This window comes from Equus caballus, chromosome 2 (genome assembly GCF_041296265.1).
Source record: "Equus caballus isolate H_3958 breed thoroughbred chromosome 2, TB-T2T, whole genome shotgun sequence".
Taxonomy (NCBI): domain Eukaryota; kingdom Metazoa; phylum Chordata; class Mammalia; order Perissodactyla; family Equidae; genus Equus; species Equus caballus.
The window spans coordinates 111215309-111231065 of record NC_091685.1 but is presented as its reverse complement, the minus strand read 5'-3'; the positions used below and the strand labels follow the sequence as shown (position 1 = coordinate 111231065).

The following is a 15757-nucleotide window of genomic DNA, read 5'->3' as shown; positions in this document are numbered from 1 at the left end:
AAGTATGATTGAATGTTGAACTTGGTTTTATTGAGGCAAGCTGAAGAACATTTTCTTAATTTTTGGGAAAATTACAGTTCAAGATATTGGCCCTTATGTTACTTGCTGCTCCTTTTATAAGGAGCCACTTAACAGATTTTTAAGAGAATTGATGCCAGGAAAGAGTTTACTTTCCAGTGAGCTTTTATCAAACAATGCAAATTTTAGAACACATCTTATTTCCCTTTTTGCCTTGCCTGCCAGGAAGATTAGAGGTAATTAATTAATGTATAGATTCAGCTCCTGGTACATTAATTCTGTCCTTTTAAGTGATGTGTACTTCTCATCTTTATAATTTTTCACTCTTCTGTCTTTTAAGAAGCATGTCTCCTCAAGTTGTGTTTCAAAATAGGCATGAAAGGTGGAGAGATGCCCAGATGTTCTATAATAAATAAATAGGAAAAATTGGGAATTAGTACTCTTTTGCTGTTTGTACATATGCATAATGCTAAGGTTTTAAAATAGTTGTCCTTGTACTAGTCAAAATGGTTTTCCTAACTTGTTTAGCCTTTTACATGGGTAGTGAAAACATTAACTATGGCTCAGTCCTTATGAATTGCAGTGGTTCTAAATGGAATCTTTACTGTAACTTCATTATTCTATTAGTAACCTACTGGTCAAAATACTAGCTTTTCAGACAGTATATTGTTTTGGAAAGTTTAATTTAATGAAATGCATTTTCCTATCATAGAAGAAATATTGAGGAAACATTTGAAATTTTCATGTCTAGTCAACTCCTCTTCCAGTTTTTTTTAAATCATTACTCATTCTTTCTGTATTACTTTTGTGAGATGACCTTAACCTTAAGAACACTAATTTGAGACGAGATTTTGTATTCTCCTAATGACTAGGGGCTGAGGTGTTTCAATGACCTTTTTCATCTCGGGGGATGATTGCTGTAAGTCAGGCTTGAGGTCATGGGCTGAAGAGCTACAAACAAAGTCATAGTTTTGGCTGAGGATACAGTAAACTTGGACTATGGACAAGGCTGATGCTTCCTCAATGATGGAAGCAAAAAATATTCCATCTTCTCCTCTGAACACAAACAAACCCTGGCTATCATCAGCCCGTTTCGGTGGGTTGGAGTTTATGACATTTCTAAATCTGGTACGCACTGCCGTTTGACCATATGTGGTCAGGCTAAAGTTACTGATATCTGGGAACATTTCTGGGAAAACAGAAGTATTTCCAAGAAAAGATAAAGAATGTTAGAATGGTAGGGATGGAAGAACCCCACGGTGGTCAATTCTCCTGTATCTAGGAAGGCTAACAAAGGAAGAGTCCACAGTAAGTGGATGCTCTATTCGGAGAACTGAAGGGAAAGTGTTTCTATAACTTTTTTGCCATAATGTGCTCTTATTCAGTCTTTGAATAAAAGAACCTGACGATACCTGGTAATTTGCATGATCACCACAATGCATGATTATGGTAATCAGTGTTGCCCTGTCTTGAAAACTTCTGTCTTGTCAATGTCCCCTTAAGATGTGAATGGTCTAGGTGTGATCTGTTCAACATTCCAAGGAATTGTAACCTCCTACCATCTGGTCACTAAATATCAATTAATGAAGCCCAGTTACGTTAGCTTTTTCGGTAATTATTTACCCTATTGGTTTCTGCTAACCGTGTGTTGTTGTTTCAATATACCAACGTAAATGATCTCCTTTACTTTCTGATCATAGACAATTAGAGGTATGGATTTATGTGGGGATTGTAGGCCTCGAATTAGGCCATTGAATTTTTAACTTTCACGTGATCTTTTTTACGTGGCTTTTTTCCAAGCCAGATTCTACCTTGCTATATTTGCCCAACTTATTCTTGTTTTAAACCAAGATGTAGAACTTATTTGTATCTACATTATTACTAACTTTATCTCAATCTTTTCTAACTTGTAGAAAGGCTTTTAAATTTTAATTTCATTATCTATATTACCAATTAGCATTCTTAGCTTTATGAGACTAAAATTTTGGCAAGAATGGCACGTCCTGGAAGGTATGAGCACTGATGGTGGGAATATAAGTCAGTTCAGTCCCTTTGGAGGTGAATTTGGCAATGTCACTTAGAATTGAAAATGCAGGGACCCAACAAATCCATTTCTAGGTAACAACTTTGGAAGGAAACTTAAATATACGCACATGGAGGCAAGTACAAAGATGGTTGCTGCAGCACTGTTTGTAACAGCAAAGACTTGTGTACAACCTAGATGTCCATCCGTCAGGGAATGGTTAAGTAATATGGATCTATTACTCTGGAATGCTCCGTAGCAGTTAAATGACAAGGTAGATCGATACTTAACTAATGGTGAAAAATTTCTAAGGCATACATTGAGTGAAAAAGCAAGTTACTGAAAGATAAGGACAGCATGATACCATTTATGTATAGATACATACACACATACCAAACAATATTGTATCTTTTCTATGTGTATATATGTGGATGTAAATGCACGAAGAAAGATTTGGAATGATACACACAAAACTGAGAAAAATGCTTTCATCTGGGGAGAAAAAGGAAGTGACTGGGAGTGGGGGTGGAGTCAAAAGTATATATATTCTAGGTGTGTGCATGTTTCCCCTTCATGAAAATGGAAACATATCTATACACATTGCAGTACACCTTACATTTTTCACTTGTTTTCCACTTTTCCAGTATATCTTGGAGACCATTCCATAGACCTCCATATGATCGATTTCATTTTTTTTTAAAGCTGCAATAATTCATTGTAGAATTGCATCTGGTAATGATAGGCCCTCAAAAAATATGTTAAATGAATGACTCCACTATAATTTCTTTTATAAGCCTCTACTGATATCCATTTTTACTGCTTATTTCCAGTCTTTTGTAACCACAAGCAAAACTGAAGTACACGTGTTCATCTATCTTCCTGCACACGTGTGAATATGTCTGTAGGATAAATTCCTAGAAAAGAAATTGCTGTATTAGGAGGTACACTTATTGTAAATATCAAACACTATGGCCAATTTGATCTCCCACCAATAGTGGAGAGCACCCAGTTCCTCCTACTCTCTAATGTGATATCTTAAACTTTCTGGCTGTGCCCAGCTGAGAAGTAAAATAATATCTCATTCTAGGTTTAATTTGCATTTCTTTTACTTACATGTTTTATATTTTATTTATATATTTTAAAAGATTTCTTTATCTATGTAAATATTATGTATTTATCTATATATTTTATTTATGTTTCTTTTTCTATGACCTACTTGGTCTTAGTAGGGTCTTTCCTCACTGATAAAGATCTCTTTATATATTTAGAAGATTAACTTGAATGGCATAGACACTGCATATTTTCCCAGTTTCTCATTTATCTTTTGACTTTGTTTAGATCAGGGGCAGCACTGGTGGTGGGTAATTGTGTTAAATTTGTATAACTGAAGGGTTGGTTCATACAGCTTTCCCAAAACCAAGGAGCTGTCTGTCCCAAAGGTAAATTCGGGTTCCCACTTCTTGCAAGTTTGCTTTAAGATGACAGGGTTTTTTTGCCTCCTAGTTTTTGCATATTAAAAAAAAAGAAGCTGCCTTGATTTGAGGGTGAGGATGCCCCTTTAAAGTAATGTCAAAATAAGAACAGAAGGACAATGAGATTAGAATCTCTGAGCAGTTTACGAGAAGCTAAAGACTAACAGGGGCTTCCTGCTAAGAACCATTTTTGTAATGCATTTATTATTAATAACAATTTATTTGAACGAAGTTAATTAAGGAAGGCTGAGCTCCTTCTTTGATAGCTCTTCCCACGCAACCCTTACTGTAGTGTTGTGCTAATCAAAAATATAGAACATATGAATAAACCTAATTACCTCTATCATTCCTCTCTTTAAAAGGTAAAAGGACACATCTTTGTGGGTTTCCAAAGCCCTCAGGGAAGCCCCAAAGATAATTTAAGGGTAAAAGACATCATGAAGTTTCCATTTTTCTGAATTTAGGGCTTGATCTTGGGAGGCAAAATCAAAGAGTCTGTGAGAAGAGACAGGTCACTTGATTAATATGGTCATATAGACGCCTGAAAACAGTGAATTACTGAACAAACAAAATGAAGCAGAAACAGACACACAGACACAGGAAACGAATAGCATGGGGGGATAGGTGAAGGAAATTCAGACGTACAAACTTCCAGTTATAAAATAAATAAGTCACGGGAATGTAATGTACAGCGTAGAGAATATCGTCAATAATGTTGTAATAGTTCTGCACGGTGACAGAAGGTAACTAGACTTATCATGGTGATCATTTCATAATGTATATAAATATCGAATCACTGTGATGTACACTTGAAACTGATAGGATATTGTATGTCAATTATATTTCAATAAAAACCAGTGAATGACTGTGGCTTGTCTATCTGTTTGGTTAGAATGAAAATACAATACTTAAAATTGACAAATATAACATGAGTCTTGGCTGTTTCAGGAACTTTTGCGTGTCGTTTACATATTTGTTTTTAAAAATCAAGGACAAAAAGTCAACATAAAGCACAAAACATTATTCTGGTGTCGATAGAAAGACAACCCAATTTAAAAGAGGGCAAACTATTTGAATAGATATTTCTCCAAAGAAGCTATAAAAATAGCCAATGAGTAAATGAAAAGATGTTCAACATAACTTATTGTTGAGTTGTAAGAGTTCTTTATATATTTTGGAGAATGAACTCTCATCATATATATATTTGATTTGCAAATATTTCCTCCCATTCTCTGAATTCTTTTTATTTTTTGATAGTGTGATTTGATGCACATAAGTTTTTAATTTGGATGAAGTACAATTTTCTTTTGTTGCTTGTGTCTTCAGTGTCATACCTAAGAAACCATTGCCTAATCCAAGGCCACAAAGATTTATATCTATGTTTTCCTCTAAGAGTTTTATAGTTTTAGCTCTTACATTTAAGTCTATGATCTATACTGAGTTAATTTTTTAATATGGTATGAGGAAGAGGTCTAAATTCATTCTTTCTCATGTGACTATCCAATTGTCCCAGTACCGTTTTTTGGAAAGACTATTCTTTCCTCAGTGATCTTGGCACCTTTGTTGAAAATCAGTTTTTCATAAATGTCAGAGTTTATTTCTTGACTCTCAATTCTATTCCATTGAGTTATATGTCTATCCTTATTCCACTACCACATGTCTTGTACATTGTAGCTTTGCAGAAAGTTTTCAAATCAAGTCTTCCAACTTGGTTCTTCTTGTTCAAGATTACTTTGGCTAACCTGGGTCTTTTGCACATCCATATCAATTTTAGGATCAGCTTGTCAATTTCTTCACAATAGGAAGTTGGAGTTTTGACAGGAATGCATTAAATATGTAAATTAATTTGAGTATTACCACCTTAACACTATTAAGTCCTCTAATCCATAAAGATCAATGTCTTTCTATTTATTTACATCCACTATAATTTCCTTCAAATAATGTTTCGCAGTTTTCATTATACAAGTCTTGAACTTCTTTGGTTAGATTTATTCCTAAGTGTTTCACTTCTTCCTGTGCAATCTGGATGCCTTTTATTTCATTTCTTGACGAGTTGCCCTTGCTAGAACCTCTACTATAATGTTAAATAGAAGTGGTGAGAGTGAAAATTTCTGTTTTGTTCCTGATCTCAGGAGGGAACTTTCAGTTTTTTACCATTTTAAGTATCCTGTTAGCATGGGCTTTTCATAAATGCCCTTCATCAAGTTGAAGAAGTTCCTTTCTATTTCTAGTTTATTGAGTGTTTTTTTATCACGACAGGGTGTTGAATTTTTTCAAATACTTTTAAAATGTCTATTGAGATGATCGTGTGTTTTTTTACCCTTTATTCTATTATTATGGTGTTTTATGTTGACTGATTTTCTTATGTTTAACCAACCTTGGCTTCCTGAAATAAATCTCACTTGGACATAATGTCTAATCCTTTTTGTATGTTGCTAGATTCTGTCTGATAGTGATTTGTTGAGGATTTTTGCGTCTATATTCATAAGGGATGTTGGTCTATAGTTTTTTGCTCTTGTGATGTCTTTGTTGGTTTTGGTGTCAATGTAATATTAGCCTCTTGAATGAGTTAGGAAGTATTACCTCCTCTTCTATTTTTTTTTGGAAGAATTTCTGAAGAAGTAGTGTTAATTCTTCCTTAAACATTTGTTAGAATTCACCAGTGCTCTTCTCTTTGGGAAGTTTTTTGATTATTTGATATGCACTTTTGATTACTAGTGATACTAAAATTAAAAAAAAAATTGTTTTGGTAGCAGCTTATTATACAATCAGTTCAGATACATCTGAAATTTTAATCCTTACATTGATCTTTCAATTAGTGCATGCATCAGTTCCACAATGGTTTATATATGATAAGTTTATAATATCTTTTAACATCTAGAAGGGCAAGTTTCTCCTCATTACACCCATTATTTTAAAGGATATATTTTTTAAGGTAAAATCATGACTCTTATGCAGACAGAACGCGAATATGAACATTTATACCTCTTACAAATATGAAGTTTACATTATCTCATTAATTAATGAGGAAACCAGTAAGATGTGGCAACAGGCTCATTCAACGAGCCACACATATCAAGGCAGAAGGAATGCTGAAATGAATTTACAAATGGATGCAAAACTGGCTTATTCCATAGGTTGAGGAATGTTCCATAGGTATGTTAATCAGAGTTCTCCAGAGAAAAGAACCAGTAAGTATATACTGATATATATTAGAGGAGGTTTATTATAGGAATTGGCTGACACGGTCATGGAGGCTGAGAGGTTCCATAATCTGCCATCTGCAAGCTGGAGGACGAGAAAAGCTAATGATTTATGGTATTCTGAATCTGAAGGCCTGAGAATCAGGGAAGCCCATGGTGTGACCCCAGTCTTTGGCTGATGGCCTGAGAATCGGAAAATTGCTGGTCTGAATCCTGGAGTCTGAGGGCCCAATAAACAGGAATTTTGATGTCTGAGGGTAAGAGAAGATGGATGTCCCAGCTCAAGAAAAGAGAGAGAGAATTCACCCTTCCTTCACCTCTTTGTTCAGTTGAAGTCCTCAACAGATTGAACGAGGTCCACTGGCATTGATGAGAGCGAATCTTCTTTACTCCTCCATCTACTGGTTCAAATTTTAATCTCTGCTGGAAACGCCCCCCACAGACACACCCAGAAATAATGTTTTACCAGCTGTGTGGACTCATCTTAGCCCAGTCCAGTTGACACATAAAAATAACCATCACAGGAAGGAAATCAGTGTCCTTCCGCCAAACATAATTCATGTGCATGTTACTGGTTATTATATTAATATGCTAGGGCTGCCAAAGCAAAATACCACAGACTGGTGGTTTAAACAACAGAAATTTATTTTCTCACAGTTCTGGAAGCTGGAAGTCTGAAATAAAAGCACTGGCAAGGCTGGTTTCTGGTGAGGCCTCTTTCCTTGACTTGCAGACAGCAGCCTTCTCGCTGTGACCTGACATGGATTTTTTCCTCTGTGCACAGTCCTAGTGTCTTTCCCCTTTTTATAAGGATGTCCATCCTATTGGATTAGGAACCCACCCATATGACCTCATTTAACCTTAATTACCTCCTTAAAAGGCCCTGTCTCCAAATACAGTCATGTTGGAGGTTAGAACTTCAACACGGGAATTTGGGGTGGACACAATTCAGTCCATGACAGCTATCTACAACTTACAAGAGTCATAAAGTCACTCAAACACAATGAAAGGTACAAAGACCCCATAGAATCAGATAACCTAGACAATGCCTAATTTTCCATTGAAGATATTTAGTAATCTTTTTTTGTCTATTTAAAAATCTTTCACAGTTTTCCCTATGATTAAAAAAAATGTATTTGCTATTCTTATATGTTTATTTGTCCAAATGAATTTTACAGTACTGTTGGATAGTTTTTAAAATTGTGTTAAAATTTAAACAAGTATTGCTTAAAATATGGCTAGAGGAATTGCACATCGTTATTTTACTATATGTTTCCATCCAGGAACATTTGAAGCTTTTTTCTAAAGCTTTCATTAAATCCTTGTTGTTTTCATCATTTAGATTCTGAACAATTTTTATTAATTCCATAGTAATTTATCTTGGTATTGTGAGGGAAATTACTCTTGCCTTTATAGTTTCTAAATAGATATCACTGGAACCTAGTGGTTTTTAAAAATAATGAGTTTTGGATCCATTATCTCACAAAATTCTATTGGTTCTATTTATTTTTCAAAGTTACCTTTATCTTTGTATTTATCCTTATAGTTGGGCAAACTGAGCATGTAAGTAATTTGAGTGTTCATGGTTCAGCTGAGAGCAAACTGATTGCATCTAAGAATAGTGTGTCTGCCCCCGTGTGTGTGTACAAGTGTGTGCTGAGCTGGGGCTGGGGAGGAACTTGAGACAGCTATCTTAATGATGTCTTCTTGCAATTAACACTATTTATCTTGGAGACCTGGATTCCCAGAGCTGGACTAACAATTTCCTGTGATAAATCCTTTCCTGGTTTTGGAAGGAACTAGGAAACAAGGGGTTATTGTACATGGCATGCAGTTCCACACGATCCATGTTTCATTAGCATATAAATCTCTCAGCTGCTTGTAGCTATTCCCCAAATTTCTGGATGCTATGGTTAAAAAATATTTTGACTTACATTTTATCCCTTTGCTCTTGGAATACTTAGGTTTCTCTGACTCAGAATTCAAGGTTTATTCAAATTTACTTTATTTCAAAGTAAGCGGCAACCTGCTAAGTGCTACAGTAGCATTAAGCTCTCCCCAGGATGCCTAGAGAACCATTCGGAAGGGAGCTATTTGTCTTAGCAGCTTGTCAATGCAGGTAAAACCTGTCCGTTTTGGAGATAGATGTCAGAGAACACACACCAGCCCAGAGAAGAGTATCCCTGGTTTTAAAGCTCCAAAGAATCAGCTCATCCTTTTAACTAACATCCTAGAAATTCCTCTAGAGTGTAACCCCTTCTAGAGACTTAGCAACACAGGCACTCATGGATGATCTTTTGAAACCAAACATGTTCCTAAATAGCGGAAGGTCTGTATTTTCACCTCTTCGTAGAAGCATTCCCTACCCCCTACTCCCCCCAAGCAGAATTACCGCTTGTCTGAATCTTAGGACACTTCCTACTCTTGCATGGCCTGGACACTCTCTACTGGTACCCCGCCCCTCATCGTACCTTCCTCGCTGTGCGCGAAGGTCCCGCCTGATTGGGCAGCTCCACCCAACTTACCGAAATGCTTTGCACGTAGCAGGCCTCAGTATATGATGTTTTGGGGACGGATAACGTGCTAATTTGTAGGAACTGTTATATTCTACTGCAAATTCCCAAAGTGCAGGTAACTTCAATTTTACAGTTTGGAAATTTCAGAAAACTATCTTCCTTCCAAGAAATGCCTAACAATTTAGCTGGGACTAGTGCCAGTTTAGGAATAAGACATTAGCAGGCTTCTATCACGATAAGGATCTTAGGCCCATCTTCATCTTTCCACGTTGTCTAATTCGAGTTAGGCTGGTAAAAGAAAACCTTTTGCTCTTAGCAACCCAATCCGCTCCCCGCCTCTGGCCTCTTTCTTTCCTTTTGTTGGTAAACTATTTCAGTCTCTACCTTCGCTTTTCACAGTCCGTGCCCCGCACGTATCCCTTGTCTTTTTGGTGATTACCGATGTGCAAAACCTACCCTGACACAGAATCCTCCCTCGCTTCCGATTCCTCTGCTTCTTGGGGGTGGAAATAGTTTCTCCGCTTAGGAACGCTGGCAACGAAAAAGAATGGGGGAGAAAGTTGCATTTAAACTTTTAAAAGTTGAGTCACGGCTGACTGCACGGAGAAAGCTCGGCCGTGTGGCGAAGGGCTAAATGTGGTTTGGGTGGCGCGGGTTTGGGCTGGGGCGACTCCTGGGGACCGAGCGGGCCCAAGCCCCTGGAGCTGGGGAGGCCTCGGCCGTGGCCTCCCGGCGCGCCCCCCGCCCTCGGCCGCGTCCGGGCTCCCCTCCGGGTCTGATGTCGCGCGCTTGCGTGCTGCGGCCAGAGCGCCCGACCCAGAGGCCGGCCCCAGAAAACCCCGAGCGAGTAGGGGGCGGCGCGCGGGGAGGGAGGAGAGCCGGGGGCGTAGTGGGTTGGTGGGTGTTGGGGGTGGAGATGTAGAAGAGGTGACGCCGCGGCCCGGCGGGCGCCAGACCAGCGGACGCGGTGCCCGCGGTTGCAACCGGATCCCGGGCGCTGCAGCTTGGGGAGGCGGCTGTGCCGAGAGCGGCGGCCGCGGAGACACCCAGCCCCAACCCCAGCGGCTCGCCGCGCCGGGGCCGGCGGAGGGCAGCGGCCGAGCGGCGCGAGGCTGGGGGCCCGCGGGCGCGGCCGCGCGCCGCCGGGAGGGAGGCTGGGGGGCCGGGGCCGGGGCCGCGCCCCGGAGCGGGTCGGAGGCCGGGGCCGGGGCCGGGGGGCGGCGGCTCCCCGCGCGGCTCCAGGGGCTCGGGGGCCCCGGCAGGGCCCCGGCGGGGCCATGGCAGCCGGGAGCATCACCACGCTGCCCGCCCTGCCCGAGGACGGCGGCAGCGGCGCCTTCCCGCCCGGCCACTTCAAGGACCCCAAGCGGCTCTACTGCAAAAACGGGGGCTTCTTCCTGCGCATCCACCCCGACGGCCGAGTGGACGGGGTCCGGGAGAAGAGCGACCCTCACAGTGAGTGCTGGCCCGCTCGTCCTCCCCCAGCCCGTGTGCGGCTCCCGGGGCTCCCCCTTCCCCGCCAGGCCAGCCTGCGCTTCTCTCCGACCCAGTGGGATGTGCGGTTTGTTCCCGCGCGGCCCTCGGCGGTGTCGGGTTCACCGCCCGCCCCAGCCTCCCCGGAGCTGCGGTGTCGGGTTAGACGCACCCCCCCCCCCCCGGCTTTGGGGTTTGCCAGTTTCCCCCGGGCCCGGCCGGCGGGCTCCCTTCGCGCACACAACCTGTCGCATCGGGGATGCCGGGCTGCGGCGGAGCGGTGGCCGCTCGCCGGGATGCCGCCCGCGTCCCCACCCTGAGGGGCCGACCCCTTCTCTGTGGGATGCGTGCAGTCCCCCGGACAAAGATAGGAGGGACCGCAACCGAATTAAACGTCTTTATTGGAAAAATGTCTTTCCAGTGTCATGCCCCTAAATTCCGATTCGGTAGAATCCGAGGCAGCTGGCAAACTGCTCTCACCCGTCCGTTTCTATTTTTTTTCCGAATTGCCGAAAAAGCAAAAGATAGGGACTTTGTTAATAAAGCGCGACGGACCTTTGTTTCAGTAGTGAAAAGAACTGCGAAAACTTTAGTCTTCCACCTGCGGTTCTTAGCTTTGGGATCTTGAGCCGGTTTCCTCATCCCTCACGTGGGGATAACATTTATCTTGCATCGGGTTTGAGGATCAAATGAGAGTTTATGTAAAGTTAGGGGACTCAGTTTACTAGTCTACACTTTTGTGTTCTGTAAAAAATAATCTATTTGTGGTTATAGAAATAACACTGGCGGAAATCATTGGTTCTGAAACTTCAGGGTCCGTTCCAGTCACCTGGAGGTTATAGCACCTTGCCGAACCCTGTCTCCCAGAGTTTCTGATTCCTGAGGTCCGGAGTGGGGCCTGATAATGTGCATTTCTAACAAGTTCCCAGGTGATGCTGACCTAGGACCACACTTTGAGACCCACTGGTCTAGAGAAAAGAGGAAGAAAAGGGCATAAAATGGGACGATTAACAACACTGATGGAATTTGAAGTGAGAGAAAGCACCTCAATGTATTTTAACTGTCATCTGTATGCGTAGGTAAAACACCTATTTTAAAAGCTATGCATTCTGGCCGTCCTTTTTCGTGGGTTTCAGACGAGAATCTTATCCTCTATTTAACTGAGAAAAGACCCGCTGGAGTCCAGAGCGCCCCTCCCTGGCGTTTACATCTTTGTCTTATGATGCTAATAGAATGTCACTCGCTCTGGGATGAGGAGAGAGGAAGAGCAGAAAGCTCGCAGCCCAACCCAAGCTGACAAAGGAACGGAAGTGTGCTTTTGTATTAGAGTCTGTTGACTGCAAAATAGCAACAAGAAAAAGATACCCGTCTTTAATTTTTCAGGCCTGCCATAATTTAAAAGTTTTATCAATCACTTACATTATCCAGTAAAACTGAAAAGATGCTTGTAACCCAATGTATGGGTTAGTGCTGTTTTTCTATTTTTGATAACTTGAATGGTTTCATAAAATTACCTTTGTGTTTGAAGTTTGTTCTGAAGTTGTCTGCTAGGCTAGCTGAGCAGATTAAGGCAAGGGGCGCATATGTCCCAATTAGTTTTGTTCTTTTCTGGTGGCACAAACTGTTTATAATAAAAAGGAGCATGTTCGATGAGTAGAAGACAGAACTCTCCTCCAGATTAGGTTCGTACTGAGGCTTCCCCTAGTACTCTTTTTTTTTTCCCAGACACTTTATTGGTTGCTGAATCTGTTTTTCTCTTTGAAGGTTTTGATACCCTGTTTCCTTTACAATAAAACTTTATGGGGGCTAGTGAGTGAGGATAATTCTGAATCGCATGCCACATTACCACCCTCATAAAAACAATTGTTAACTTTTTGTTCCCACCTATGAGTTGGGCTGCCATTTTTGTAATCTTATTTTGACTCTGGTTCTCAAATGGGGGTGACTTTGGCCCTAGGGGACATTTGGCATGCCTGGAGACAGTTTTGGTTGTCATTCCTGGAAGGTTGCTACTGGCCTCTAGTAGGCTGAGGCCAAGGATGCTGTTAAACGTCCTACAATGCAGAGGATACCTCCCTAATCCCCCAGCAAAGAATCTTCTGTCCCTAGTTGTTAATAGTGCTAGAGTTGAGAAACCCTGCCAACTTGGTAACTGTCTAAAAATAAGATGTTAAATGTGAAGAGTAGAATACTCACCAGGCAGTAGACTGACTGGAATACAAACCCAAGGATGATGAATTTAGACCACTTCTCTGTAGCCCAATCTGGACATAAGTTTAAGTATAGTATAGTTTTCTGGCATGATGAAGGCGTACTGATAGTTGACCAGACCAGGAGGAGACTGATGGAGAAGATATAAGCGAAAAATGAGCATGGCCACGACATAACAATATCCTCTCAACCGCATCCCCTCCCTTTCCCCAGACAAAACTCAGCAGCCAATACGGAGAAATAAAAGCAGGGTTAATGGTTGCCACAATTTGCCACTGAATTATGGCTCAGATATCTACACCTATTTCAAAAACTGAAAAACCCGTGGCCTCATCCCTCAAACTTTTGCCCAGTTGACCTGAAAATCTGTTACTGGAGATTTAGTGCTTCGACATTGACACCTTCTGTCCAGAAGTCTTCTAAAATGAAAATAAAATACCTCAGGAAAGGAAGAGTTGAGCCGTCATCAGATTTTAACGTTTAGTGTGGGTTAAATTATGAGGGCAGTTTCTTCCCCAAAAGCTGTCCCAAAGGACTGGAGTTTAGGGAGGGGTGCTTTGAAGACTGTGGCGTCCGTGCCGGGTGCTGATTAGGTGTGGGGCTGTGGCTCGGGGCGGGGAGCACAGAGGCAGAGATGAAAGGGGAAGTAGGAGCAGGTGCCTCCACACCAGCCTTTCCACCTTCTCCCTGTTGCTGAAGGTTGGCTTTGCTTCACACCTGGGTATTCTCTTGAGTTGTTTTCACTCAAAAGGGCCCATTTTCCTGCACTTTTTTCATAGTCCTGGAATAACTGTCATTGGATCTGAGAGTCTTGATAAAAGCAAGTTATGGTTACAGAGTCTCTGCTTCTCCAGCGTGTGTGCTGCACACCTGCCTTCCTTTTGGCTCCTAGATATTTTGACAGGCCTCTTTCAAAGGTCCCAGGGAAGGTGTAACATTAAGTCTGTACTCTAAAGTAGCGGACCATGTCAAAACGCAGAAGAGAACGTTTTATCCCAAGCAGCACGTACAGCATGTGGTGTATAGGAAATGAAATGTATGCTGCTTATGTACAGTTGAGCATTAAATTTGTTCCAGATGCTCTTACTTAGGAAAAAATGAAGGTAGTTAGGAGTGCTGGATCCATCCTTGGGCTTCTCCCAGGAGGGGACTGACTGCCTGTCTGCTGCCCTTCTCCGCTTCCAGGCTCCAGAGGACACTGAGACTTGGAGAGGCTGGGGGACCTGGCCTTCCTGGTATGGACCAGGGATGGGATCCAGGTCTGCGTGACTCCCACGCCCTTTGCACGGCACATATTCCATACAACGCCAATCATAAAATCATGCACTTGGAAAATTCAAAGGGAGGCTTCAGACCTCCTAGTTCACCGATCTCATTTTGCAGAGGAGGACACTGATTGCCTGAGTTCACCTGTCGATTTCCTCTGTTATCATCCTGAACAGCCTTCTTGCCCACCTGGCCCCCTGCCTTCTTTCTCTGCCCTCCCCGAGCCTGTGCTCTCATCTTTTCAGTCATAGAGAGGCCCTCAGGGTCTCCCTTTGCAGCGTCCTCCATTGCAGAGTACTGAGAGAGCCCGTTTCTCAGAGGAGTTCTTACTCTGGCATTCCTGCCGCACTGGATAAAGCCACCTTTCCTTCTCTTCACCCTCCTTTTTGTAAATGGAACTATTGATTTAATGATACTAGCTTCTCTCCCCCCATCTTTTTTGGGTCATATCTGGCAAGTGGATCCAACTAATTTGCCTTAATAAACATGATATTTGGGGCCGGACCTGTAGCCAAGTGGTTAAGCTTGTGTGCTCTGCTTCGGCAGCCTAGGTTTTACTGGTTTGGATCCTGGGTGTGGACCTACACACCATTCCTCAGGCCATGCTGAGGCGGCGGCCCACAGAGCAGAACTAGGAGGACCTACAGCTAGAATACACAACTACGTACTGGGGGATTTGGGGAGAAGGAAATAAAAAAGATTGGCAACAGATACTAGCTCAGGGCCAATCTTTAAAAAAAACAAATTAAATAAACACGATATTTACTGTAAGGCTATTTGTGTGCAGTAAACAAGTGAAGTAAGACTAACAGCTCGCTTAATTGTGGAAATCGTAATGGGTACAGCAATGAAAGGACAATTCATGAGTCACAGATATTACCACACCTTAGGAGCCTTTTAAAATGAAGTTGATGCCAAGTGACTTCAGTCTAGAAAAGGCAACATCCCCTTGTGACGTACCCTGAGGGCTTTGGTTGTGTTTATAAAATGACCATTATATAATTGGACTTTGACAATGGTGTGACCACTAGGTTCTAAGTAGTCTCATTTTGATTTATGATACCATTTTAAGATGGATGGCCTTGATTTTAAAGTTTAATTTGAAAATAAAATGTTACAGATGTAGTAAACACATCATCTTTTGTACATTATAATTATAAAATTGACTTTATTCGTATACCCAGTGATTCTCAGAAATCACCATCAGTGATTTATTAGAAAAGTTGTTTTCAAACCACGAGATGCCTGTACAACAGTATAGTAACTACACACGTGCCATCGCCTTTGCTTGTTTTTCCAATCCCAGTGTTGGCTGATTTTCCAAACGCCCCGCTCGGGCCCCTTTGTCCTGTAGCTCACGTCTGTAAGAAAGCTGGCCTGGAGTAAGAGTCGATGACCAAGACGGAGCATGGCAAATCAGCACAGCTGGGGCACAAACCTGAACTTTATTAGCATAATCTATCCAAACAAGTGTACTTTCTTCTGTTTTGTTTTTGAGATTGTCATTTTTTGCGTTCTGAAATCAGGGTTTTGGTCTTGTGCTTAACTTGTATGTTGTCAATGCTCAATAAATAT

General features: G+C 41.7%; 1 protein-coding gene across 1 annotated transcript in view; it reads left to right on the top strand.

Moving 5' to 3' along the window:
• Positions 1-10456: 10456 nt before the first annotated feature.
• FGF2 (fibroblast growth factor 2) overlaps positions 10457-15757 on the top strand; it is a 52971-nt gene continuing 47670 nt past the window's right edge. The window contains exon 1 of the mRNA NM_001195221.1: positions 10457-10687. Coding sequence (NP_001182150.1) covers positions 10510-10687 — 178 coding nt within the window. The 5' untranslated portion in view covers positions 10457-10509. The remainder of the gene's footprint in view (positions 10688-15757) is intronic.